General features: G+C 34.2%; 1 protein-coding gene across 1 annotated transcript in view; it reads right to left on the bottom strand.

The window, feature by feature from the left end:
* Positions 1-5,201: 5,201 nt before the first annotated feature.
* Positions 5,202-12,500, bottom strand: part of LOC111373217 (pyruvate kinase isozyme A, chloroplastic) — a 13,330-nt gene continuing 6,031 nt past the window's right edge. The window contains exons 2-7 of the mRNA XM_022995720.1: positions 12,267-12,494; positions 9,374-9,464; positions 9,095-9,288; positions 7,391-7,512; positions 6,336-6,814; positions 5,202-5,724 (exon numbers count right to left, since the gene is read on the bottom strand). Of these exons, the coding sequence (XP_022851488.1) occupies positions 5,423-5,724; positions 6,336-6,814; positions 7,391-7,512; positions 9,095-9,288; positions 9,374-9,464; positions 12,267-12,494 (1,416 nt within the window). The 3' untranslated portion in view covers positions 5,202-5,422. The remainder of the gene's footprint in view (positions 5,725-6,335; positions 6,815-7,390; positions 7,513-9,094; positions 9,289-9,373; positions 9,465-12,266; positions 12,495-12,500) is intronic.

Genomic DNA, 12,500 nt, shown 5'->3' with positions numbered 1-12,500 from the left:
ACTTCAGTGATATTCATTTAAGGTCAAAGACATCCAACTTGTCCTTCCCCTCTAGGTAAGCATTTTTTTTTTCATTCACTGATTGGAAAATTGTAATCTAGGAAAGATTACAGTAATATTGACTAGGTATCAATATTTAGATCATGAGCCGGCCCCAAAAAAAAGCAAGAAAACCACTTTTTTTTAGTATCAATGATCAGTACTAGTAAATAGGATAGAATGGAAGAAAGAACCCCATTCACTATCTAAAAATAAGCCTCCTCTATCTGTTGCGGGTCAAGGGCTCCTTCTCCCTCCCTTTCTTCAAACTTTGATTCGTATTTCATAAAGAAATTTCTGATCAAATATAGAACAAAATCTGTTTTGCATCACATTTAAGGGATTTCTCGGTTTGGGCTGAAGAAGCAATGTCACTCGATCATTATCAAACTGACTGCAATTTGTTTCTGTCTGTAAGATCCTACCAAAGAACCTTTTACTTCTAATAGGCCATGAACTATATCAGAATCATTCTCAACGTGAAGCAACTATAAATACAATTATATGTTTGTTCGTCAAATCTTACTTTCAATTCTAGTGACTTGCTCGAATACAAGGCAACGATAAAAAAAAAAAACCCGTGATACATGAAAGATCATGGTAATGCTTTTTTATATTTCAATACTTATTGAGGCAATTAAAATCTCATTACATGTTTGCAAACCGTATTTTCAAATTTAGTGACTCGGAAATAATTTTAGTGGTAAAAACGACAATGTCTTCTATATCACGATGCTATAGTGGCAAATAAAATCTCAATTACATGTTTGTAACTAATCAAACCGTAGCTTCGTTTTTAGTGACTTGCTCTGATATAATGACAACGATAAAAACAAAAATATAGTATTGTAATATTCATTATATCTCAATACAAAATTCTCTATTACATAAATCATTTAGATTACTACCATCTTGCTCGGCAAACAACATAATCTAAGGAAGATTATGGTAATATTTGCTATATCTCAATGCTTATTGACACAACAAAATTCACGATTACATGTATCACATAAGATTACAACCATCTGGAAAGGATACAATAAAGTTCTTGATACATGTACCTCACAAGATTACAACCGTCATGAAAAGATTAATACGATAATTTAAATCTTCAATTTTTAATATATCTTGAGAAGAATATGCAACGGACATCATAACTGTGGACATTTTCATATTGGATCATGCTATGAGAAGTAGTTATATCTCTAATATCTTTTGTGGAGTTAAAAATAAAGGCGAAATTAAAACCATCACATAGGTTATCACAAGAGAATGATGATTAATTAGTTTATTATATCGACTTTATAACTTGATTTTTTTTATATTGAATCATGCTAGGAGAAGTTGTATATTTCATCTCTTTTGTAGAGTTAAAGATGAAGATCAAACTAAAACTATCGCACAAGTTTAGCACAGGAGGATTAATGGTGAATGATCATAATTTTCTTATAAATTTCGTTAATAGAGATTTTTTTTTTTTATATATTAGATCATGTTGTATCTTTCATCTTTTTTGTATAGTAAAAAAAGAAAAAAAAAAGAAGGAAATGAAATTAAAATCATTGCATGGGTTTGGCCAAGAGGAACGGTGTTAGAAAGAAGAAGAAACAAGACCAAAGCTTTAGTGATATTCACAATAAACAAACCCGTCCTTCCTTTCTACGTAACCAATTTTTTCATTCATTTATTGAAAAATCATAATCTAGGGAAGATAATGGTAAAATTTTTAAAGGAAAATAAAATTACTTCTAAAGGTTTTAAAAGAAACAAAACAATGGATTATGAAAAGTGTCATTTAAAAATAATAATAATAAGAAAAGAACTCATTCATTATATCCCAATAATTATTGAAGCAACTATAATCTCAATTACATATTTGTTCATCAAACGTAGTTTCAATTTTAGTGACTTGCTCAAATATAAGGTCTAAGACAAAGACCATAATACATGGAAGATTATGGTAATATTTTTCTACATCTCAGTACTTGTTGAGGCAATCAAACTCTCAATTAAATTTGTTCACAAATCATATTTTCAACTTTAGCGACTTGCTAGAAAGTAATGTCAACTCTAAAAATCATAATCTTTTCAAATTATGCAATATTCATTATATCTCAATACTATGGTGGCGACTAAAATTTCAATTACATGTTTATTAATTAGTCAAATCGTAGCTTCATTTTTAATGACTTGCTCGATATAAGGAAAACGATAAAAACCAAAAGGGTAATTGGCACAAAACGTCCCTACCTTTCAAGTCTATTGTGGAAAACGTCCCTATCTTTCATTTTTTGGCATTTTTGCCCTCATTTCAACCTTTCTTTGCGCTGGACGTCCTTCCGTCCATATTCCGTCAGTTTTTCCGTTAAACATTCTGGTAATTGGCACAAAACGTCCCTACTTTTCAAGTCTATTGTGGAAAACGTCCCTACCTTTCATTTTTTGGCATTTTTGCTCTCATTTCAACTTTTCTTTGCGCTGGACGTCCTTCCGTCCATATTCCGTCAGTTTTTCCGTTAATTAAATACAAAAATACCTTTTTCTTTCCATAAACAAGGGTAAAATTGTCCTCACCCACTTCACCCCTTTTTCCCGCCATCAACTTAGTCCATAAGTAACAGTAGAAGCAACATGAATCTGAATACTTTAGATGATTAAGTTAAATAAAGAAAAAATATCGTGAACACATTATATTTCACAATTCCACAACTACTGTTGCTATCATCTTGTGTCACTGGAAAAATTTAGAAAGACATATTAAATGGGTAGTCAATTTATAATGAGTCAATTTAAAATGAGCCATTCATCTTCTCCATTGAGCCAAAAAGAGCCATTCACCATTTTGGTTCATTATAAATTGACTACCCATTTAATATGTCTTTCTAAATTTTTCCAGTGACACAAGATGATAGCAACAGTAGTTGTGGAATTGTGAAATATAATGTGTTCACGATATTTTTTCTTTATTTAACTTAATCATTTAAAGTATTTTCAGATTCATGTCGCTGCTACTGTTACTTATGGACTAAGTTGATGGCGGGAAAAGGGGGTGAAGTGGGTGAGGACAATTTTACCATTGTTTATGGAAAGAAAAAGGTATTTTTGTATTTAATTAACGGAAAAACTGACGGAATATGGACGGAAGGACGTCCAGCGCAAAGAAAGGTTGAAATGAGGGCAAAAATGTCAAAAAATAAAAGGTAGGGGCGTTTTTTACAATAGACTTGAAAGGTAGGGACGTTTTGTGCCAATTACCCGAATGTTTAACGGAAAAACTAACGGAATATGGATGGAAGGACGTTCAGCGCAAAGAAAGGTTGAAATGAGGGCAAAAATGCCAAAAAATGAAAGGTAGGGACGTTTTCCACAATAGACTTGAAAGGTAAGGACGTTTTGTGCCAATTACCCTTTTCTTTTTCCTATTTCAATCACACATTTTACAATAAAATAATATTACACGTAAATCTATAATTTTTTCTTTTTTTTAATCACACATTTTCCTTCAAAATATATTTTGCGCAAAAAGGTGGCTCAAACAGACTTCAAGTATGACGAGGACAAATACAAGAGTGATAACCACATATAAGTCCATGGGATTATGCTCGGGATAAACAAGTCTTGATTTATCTGATGCACGATTTTTTGACACTGGACTTTGCATATAATGACAAAGATTGTGAAGTGGGTGCATTAGCAATTGATGAGGGTAATGAAATTGATTTCACTGAAGCAGCTGTATATGATAAATGCTTTCATGTCACTTGTTGAAACCATTTTTTCAAAAAAAAAAAAAAAAAAAAAAAAAAAGGGCCCATTGCATTACGATCTTAGAGTTTGAGTCCCGATTGTATTTTTATGTTGATAATTGTGTTGAGAAGAAAGAAAGCTTGTGGTCATGAATGGTATATTTTCCAAGAATATACTTACAAGTGGCCTAGTTCCAAACATACCTTATTCCTCAGGGTTCTCATCAAGTCCACCACACCCCCACACACAAAACAAAAAGGGAGAAAGAAAATAACTCACTATTTGAAAGTTTCGAGATCTATTACTCTTGTGATACTGTCTTGACAAAAGAATTTTACACCGCACAACTATTTTAGGGTGTCAAAATTTTAGTGGTATCAAAATTCTAGTGGTGGGACAACTAAAGAGACGAGATTTCATATAATAATTTGAAATTTGAGAACTTTGGAACATGGAAACATTTGATCAAAAATGTATGAAGGGTCATTCTTTAATCCAAGTTGAACATGCTCTTAACGTAAAAAATGAAGTTAAAATCTTTTCTGTATTCTTCAATACTACGTAGCAAACATGTCATAAATTTTTATTCAAGTACAATAATAAAGAGTTTGGATGATTAATAACCTTTGAATGCCAATAAAAACATGGGGCATTTGCAAAAATGTTCAATTTTACATATGTCAATTAAAAAATTTCCACTTTTGATAATATTTGTAAAAATGGCCAAATTTGATACCAAAATCTCTCTTTTACCCTTAATGAAAAAATAAATAATTTCATATTGCACATGTCAAATCACAATTAATGCTAGAAATAGAAATGTCGAGACCAACATTTAAAAAATAAAGAAATGTCATGTTCGAAATGAAATGTCATTTTAGACATTTAATATGTCGAGAACAATGTTTGAAAAGTTGAGAACATTTAATATTGTGATTTGACATGTGTACTTTTGAAATATAAACGAATTCAAATATTGAGAATAACATTTGAAATGTCGAGAATATCATTTTAATATAGCTTCTTATGAAAGCTACTTAAAGGTATTCTCGTCCAAATTATTGCAAAATTGGACATTGAAAAATTTTGGACATTTTTATAAATGATTACGTCAAAATGAACATTATTTGTAATTTCCTCTAAAAACATTGATGGAAAAAGTCAAATATTTCATTACTAGAAGCCTAAGGCATATTAGTCAACACGCAATTTATTTCAGGTACATAACCCGTAATTAAATAAACCTCATCATTGTTATCCTGACGAAAATGCAAAGAGATATATGCCAAATCTGTCAAATATATGTGCTCCTTTTGTCAAACTATGCACAAGATAATTCCTTTCACGGAGTCGATCAAAGCTATAAAATATATATATATAAAATCACGCTGCTATCAGTAACAAGAGTTTATGGAGATTAGCCCGAAAAAAGGAAATAAAAAAAATAAATTCACACATCGATAGTTGCTTACAAAATTTGCCAATTCGACGGAATAATTAAATATGTAATACAACACACAGAGTTTGATTAGAAAAATGAAAAATACATCTCGACCTGGATGCTACATATTACAAGGAGATGCTCTAAGGATAAGCGACACGGTAACGCGCGGAAAGAGTTCTAAAAATATGCCATTCATGGAACATTCATGACTTGAATAGATTGCAGCATGTCAGAGACCGCAATTACTAAGTCGCCTGATTTAATCATTCCCCGGGCTTTGAGCAAAGAGAAAGTCTTGTTGAGGTTGCTTTCCATATCATCAGAAAAGCTCAAACGGAATGGAATGAGACCCCACTGCAGGTTCAGACGTCTGCGCACAGACGTAGTGGTAGTGAATGCGAAAATGGGGCAGTCAGGTCGACAGCGTGATAGAAGAGACGCCATGTGACCTGCCTTTGTGTAAACGAAAATAGCATCCACCTCCAAATTGTTGGCTGCATTATAAAGAACGTGAATTAGTAGCTTTAACCAGAAAAAAGTGTAAACCTGAAAACCTGCAAAGGGAAGAGTTTCTGATCCGAAGACCTCCTATCTTATTTTGGACAAAAAAGGAAAACAAACTTTTCATGTTATGTCATTTGCTATATCATACTAAAATGAATAAGATAAGAAATAATGATATACACCGAGAAGCAGAAGTGGTGTCAGTTGAAGAAACATTAAGGGAAAGACGACTAAGGTCGTCAGGTCATGTTTTGAATCGACCTAAAGTGGCCCCGTTTGTAAAAGTGATGCAATTTCAGTAGAACAAGTCAGAAAAGGGACAGGCAAAAATTAACATGATCTCTACTATAGTTGTCAAGGATCTAGTTGGCTTTAGTTCTCTCAGAGTACAAGAAATAAAGCTCAGTTTTGTGCTTTTATTTTATTGAATGTCATCCATGGCATTCAGGTTAAGTCATCAATATAGAAGTCCAAACATTGGTCTTGTCTCCCATATAGAAAGGTCGAAGCCTGGGGTTTCTCTCTCATTCAGGCAGTAAATATGAAAAACAAATTAACTTATGTTGCTAATCACGAGGAATATGAAGAAAAATATTCTTACCCATTTTAGCAGCAGAGTTGCATATCTCTTCAGAAATACTGTCCGCAAAAGAAGCAGCTATGCATGGGAGTTCCATAGGTTCATGGCGTTTCTCCTCTCTCCACCACTTCTCAATTCTCAGACTAACACTTCTTAGAACAGTCAATGCCTTCTCAGGATACTGGCCCATGGCAGATTCACCAGAAAGCATTAAAGCATCAGCCCGCTGGCGAACTGCTTCGGAAACATCGGCTACTTCAGCTCTAGTAGGGGTAGGGTACTCTATCATAGATTCAAGCAACTGAGATGCTACAATAACGGGCCTATTTAATTGCCTGCAAAACTGGACTATTCTTTGCTGTTCCGATGGAACCTGTTCCAATGGGATCTGAGCACCAAGATCTCCTCTGGCCACCATAGCTCCATCTGATGCTTGAATGATCTCCTCCAAGTTCTTCAATGAGTCAATACTTTCTATCTTTGCAATCACAGAAATGTCTCTGCATCACGGCATCATTTCATTTTTTAGTTACATTTAGAATAATTATCCAATCTTGATGCAAGTACCCTTTTTTTTTTGGGCTTATATAATAGATTGAAATTCCCAGAGAAGACAGATGCAAGTAAAGTTTTTCAACTCGTTTTAATAGGCATGATGTATGTGACAAGGATGAGCAATGTTTGAACAGGCTTCATGGCTATCATAACCTACATCAAAACTGCAAAAGCTCCATCCACAAATGACCAAAGTAAAGTAACAACATAAAAAGCATAAATTGGATAGCTTTTTTGCTTGTGTGTTCGTGGGGATATCTCAGTAGGTGCAACATGAAAAAGAAAAATGTATGTAATATATATTAAAATGATGAAATTTTGGGGACTAAGGTGGTTTCCAACTCACCGTTTTTTTTTTTTTTTTTTTTTTTTGGGGGGGGCGGGGGGATGATGTGCAGTAGCAAAAATGATGAATTACAAAGCCGCCCAATGTTATTCTGAAAAATGCCCACCCAACAAGGGGAAGTAGGCTTGATCTTTGCAATGAATAGTCAGTTTATTGCCAAATATATGCAACTTACCCATCTCGAGCACGTGCTTTAATATAGCTCTTAAGATGCTTTATTACTTCAGCAGACTTGACAAATGATATAGCAATAAATTCAACACCCTCAGCAATCCCGAAATCGATGTCCAACCAATCCTGAAGTAACATAATGCTCAATGTTGAGTGTAACTGTAAAAGTTCACACGTATAGCCCTTGTTTGAGCCCCATTTTTGGGGTTGGGGGGGGGGGGGGATGCATTTTGAATAGTAGATTGATAGAAAATGCGTGGTTAAAAATTAAGGAAAAATTTTGGGTTTGAGTGTAATATTATTTTATTGAAAAAAGTGTGGTAGGAATATGAGTTTTGAAAATATGAATTTTTAGAAGAATGGGGCTCAAACAAGGGCATAATGTGTCTCAAAAAGGGCAGAATAAGCACAAACAAGTTTGTGAAGTAACCTAAAAATGAAGAAACAACAGGCACAATAAGTCAATGACAAAATTGAAGGATTGAAGAACGGATACTATTCACTAGCCAATTTCAGGCACTTCAAGGTATAGTTTATTGGTCAGCAATAAACCTGAGTTGCATTTAACTCTTTTAGATGTATAACATTCAGCAAAAACAATGGTGACCATTCATATTTCTTTCCAAATTCTGATATCTAATAGATCCTAAGGTTAGTTGACGAATCACCCAGTTAACAAACAGGCTGAAAGTTGTTTATCTACCCTAGACAGCTATTACTAATGATCCATAGTAAAAAATAATAATAATAAAATAAAAATAAAAAAATACATAACAAGAAGTGGTAAGTCAATGCAATATAACTTGAGGCATCCAATAAAAACATGTTGAGAAGTAGATTTCCGAAGCTGGAAGAAACACTGGATGGCAGAATTAAAGGTACACTAAATCAAAATATGTCTTCTTCCTTAATTTGTGCTGAGTCAACTCAAAATCCTTGTAAAAGCATATGCACACATGCAAGGAGGAGGTTCAATAGCTTTGAGGAGACGAATCATTATATTGAAAACAAACATTTCTTTATGAGATACCAGATCACCAATGAAAATCTAGCAATTTTTCTCTCACGGCTAATGAAGGTGTTGCACTCATAGTTTTGAACATATAATACTTGAGCTGAACTCAGAATCCTTGTAAAAGCATATGCACACATGCAAGGAGGAGGTTCAATAGCTTTGAGGAGACGAATCATTATATTGAAAACAAACATTTCTTTATGAGATACCAGATCACCAATGAAAATCTAGCAATTTTTCTCTCACGGCTAATGAAGGTGTTGCACTCATAGTTTTGAACATAAAATACTTGAGCTGAAAAGTAGGGGTAACAAAGCAATATTCAATTACTAAACAAAAGTAAATTATAATATACCTTTTTAGCAAGTACTCCTGCCATCTCACATTGTTTGACATACTACTTTTTATGTCCTTCAAAGAATGTCACCATCCGGGGAAAAATAAATTTCAATTTACATCGTTGAGATTTGTAATACCGGTCGTGAGGTGTCAAAAGAGAAAGCAGTGACTTTTCTTGAACTTTGTGCAGAGAGGTAGTAGTGAATTAAGTGAAGGCCTCTCTTGGACCCATTTATGATAAACCAAAGCTTCAGTTGGAAAACTCAACGTTTGGAAGAACATATAGATTTCAACTGTTAACTTTGGACGAAAGAAAATTTTAGAAGAAAGCACAGATGGATGGCGAGTATAAACCTTAGAGGAAATAGTAGGGAGCATTGCATTGCGTTCCCGTACTAAGCTCCCATCACGCCAAAAGGTAAGATTAGCTCGAGGTAACATAAGTCCAGGATCTGTACAGCGACACTTGACATCTGGACCAATTTTCTCAACCACCTCAAACCTCACCATTCCACCATCTACTAGAAGTTCATCACCCACTTCCACATCTGTCATGTAAGAATCCGGTCCCAACTTAGTTAACATGAAATATACTATTTTCAGCACATTCATTTAAATATATATGCTTCATACCCTCAGCAAAGCCACCATAATTCACATTAATAGTGCGTTCAGGTAGAGGTGAATCAAAAGCTCGAACACTAAAAGTCCATATTTCACCATCCTGCATAAGAAACACAATTCATAAAGTTGAACTTCAAACAAGAGATTGTAAAATAGATTTTTCAAGTTGGCAATGTGGAAGATATTTTCCTTTGTTGCTTCTTCGAAGTCCAAACGAAGAGCATACATCCCATCTCCCCAAGACAGACTTTCAAATAAGTTTCAAACAAATATATCAAAATGTTGTACAGCAAAAATGAATAGGCTCTACAGATTATAATTAATTTATCTTAGGAGTTACGGGTCAACGTGAGTTTATAAAATAAAAAGGAAGAAAAGGAATTTTTAATTTCATTTAAATATATTACAAAAAACGGGGCGGGGCAATAACATGGAACGAGATAATGCAAAAGAAGGGGTTTCTTGTTTTTGTTTATGCTGAATGAGGATGATGGAGGATCTCATCCTTACCATCTTCGCCCACAAATTCAAATTACCACCACTTCAATCATTTTGGAATGGCATCTATATAATGATATAAATTGAAGTGAAAATGAGGGAAATATGATATAAATTAAACTCGAGGGATATTCAATTGATACATTATAATTAATACCATCAGATAGATCCCCATAATTGATAGTATCCTTGAGAAAGGCTCCCTCATCAATGAACAACAGACATTAACTCAATTGCTTCTCATTATTTCACTAAAAATTTGAATTTCTTGTTCGACTTTTTCATCAAACTGAAGGTTTTTCTCACTTACATTTTACATTAAGCTATTTTTCTTAACAAACTTGACCGCTTCTTAAATTATTCTGTTTTTCCAATTTTTTCCCTCAAAAGTCGGAAGGAAATAAAAGGTCCAAAACTAAAAGCACCTCACCAGGCTTTCATGCATAAATTTCCCATTTGCTCATCATTTGGGCATACAGTCTATTATTGGAATAATGCACCATAACTGTAAGGGTTTATTGTTTCCTTTTCCAAAAGTCTAAACATGAAAATATATTGCCATAAACATAAAGCATCCTCAGATATTGTACAGATTTCTCCCCTTTCTGACAAGTATTACATATTATATGCCACGGGTGACAAGCATTTGATTGTAACACAACATAGATAGTCTCAAGTTCCCAATTGACACAATATAGAATATGCCAAACTGACAGGACATAAACATAACTGTTATAAGCCTACAAATGAATTATAGGTGTGAAAAGGCATATTCTTATATGAACCTTAGCATTTCCTCTTCGAAAAATGACAAGCTAAAGGATTTATTTGTAAACTCCGGTAGTATATTTTCGTCCATAAGCAAAACTCAGATTTCACTGAATAGTAAAATTCTCTATTCAAATACATAATGAGAAACAATTCCCAGCTTCTCTTTCATAAAGGTTTACATGTCTTTCAGAGGAGGAGTCATATTATCCACCATGTGAATCTCACTCCCTTCTCAAAAATGGATCTCAACTATTTTTTGAAGACTTTCAGAGATATTGATGGGCTCATAATTATCAATAAACAGGTTTACGTAGACATAATAATAACAGTTGAACAAACTTGGTCTTTCATATTGTGTGGCAAAAAATTATGTAGCTTCCTCTTATAAATAATCAAATATATTTCGATTTTGATGCTTAAGGCACCTTAAAAATTTCTTATATTATACTAACTAGAGTCTTTATTTACTGCTATCAAAAGGCCTTATATGGAACTGAAACAAACCCATTAACTTGACCCTGGGAAAAGTGAAAAATAAAATCAACATTAAAATTGTATAATCAAATATACAATTAATCCACGCAAACTATATACTATTTCTCGTTCAAGTATTCCTCAGCTTTTTCCTAACAGCCAACATCTGAATAATTGCTCACCAAAATTGTCGCAAAATGGTAAGTTCATTCAGCCTGGTCAGCCATTGTACAAAGGGAATATGCAGCGGTCAAAGAAACTCTGATTCCTAATTTAGGCAAATTTGTCAGAGTTTTAGATTTAAATAGTAAGGATTGCTTCCTGGAAATACTTGGCACCTTGTACTTATAGGAAATTGTTAGGTTTGGGGCTGACAATAACTTCATTGGGTAGTACTAGTACCTGGCGATTACTTATTATTCATTAAGTTCTTATTGGCTGGAATACAGATTGACATGCTTTTATGGAACTGGAAGTGAGTGCTAGTTACGTGTCTGGCACGCTTATCTGATCAGCTCAGCCATTCTTGAGGAATGAGCTCAACCACCTCTTAAAGCACAAGATCAGCTTCATGGCTTGGTGCACCTGCTGACTTCAGCCTTCTTAGCTACATCAATTTGGAAGATTTTGAAATGTCACGGCGTTCTTGAGTTCAAAAAATCGCGCAAGTCTAAATTGTTCTTTTTATGTCAGGTCAGACCATTTGTTGAGGTTGGATGGCATGTAGCATGAGTTGCTAGCCATGGTTCTGAGGTAGCAATCACCTATGTAAATTCCTCTTCAATCTCCTAGCTTTCAAGACAGTGAGTTAGCTGGAACGAGCTCAACCATCTCTTGAGGCATGAGCTTAGTCAGTTTGTGGCTTAGTTTACAAGTTGAGTTTATCCTTCATTTCCATATCTATTCAATCAATTCTAAATTGCCTAGTAGGTTGTCTTACGGAATATGTAACTAAAAATCAAATCTTTTAGAAACATAATAAACCCATAGATCATATCCAAATTGAAAAACAAAAAGCTTGCAATCTTTGCAGATTAAAATTTCCTATAATTATATGATACAGCTAACTCCATCGGATATTTATTTTTTTTAAAAAATAGATAAAAATGCTAAAAACGAAAAAAGAAAAGAAAGTCCAAGCTCCATAGATTTACAGTACCTCGGCTTTGGCAGAGGAGGCGCCACCCAGATCCCCCATGTGAATTTCACTCCCCTCTGTGTCCATCATAACTGCCACCGCATAACCCTTCTCCTCATTCAAGTTCCTGACCCGCTGTATCACTTCTCGATGCCACTCGCGCGTGCCATGGCACATATTGATCCGAGCCACGTTCATTCCGCCTACAGCCAACGCCTCCAGCTGCTTCGCGCCGCACGTTGCCGGGCCGATCGT

Source organism: Olea europaea, unplaced genomic scaffold, assembly GCF_002742605.1.
Source record: "Olea europaea var. sylvestris unplaced genomic scaffold, O_europaea_v1 scaffold1084, whole genome shotgun sequence".
Classification (NCBI taxonomy): domain Eukaryota; kingdom Viridiplantae; phylum Streptophyta; class Magnoliopsida; order Lamiales; family Oleaceae; genus Olea; species Olea europaea.
This window is presented reverse-complemented; position numbering and strand designations above follow the sequence as displayed.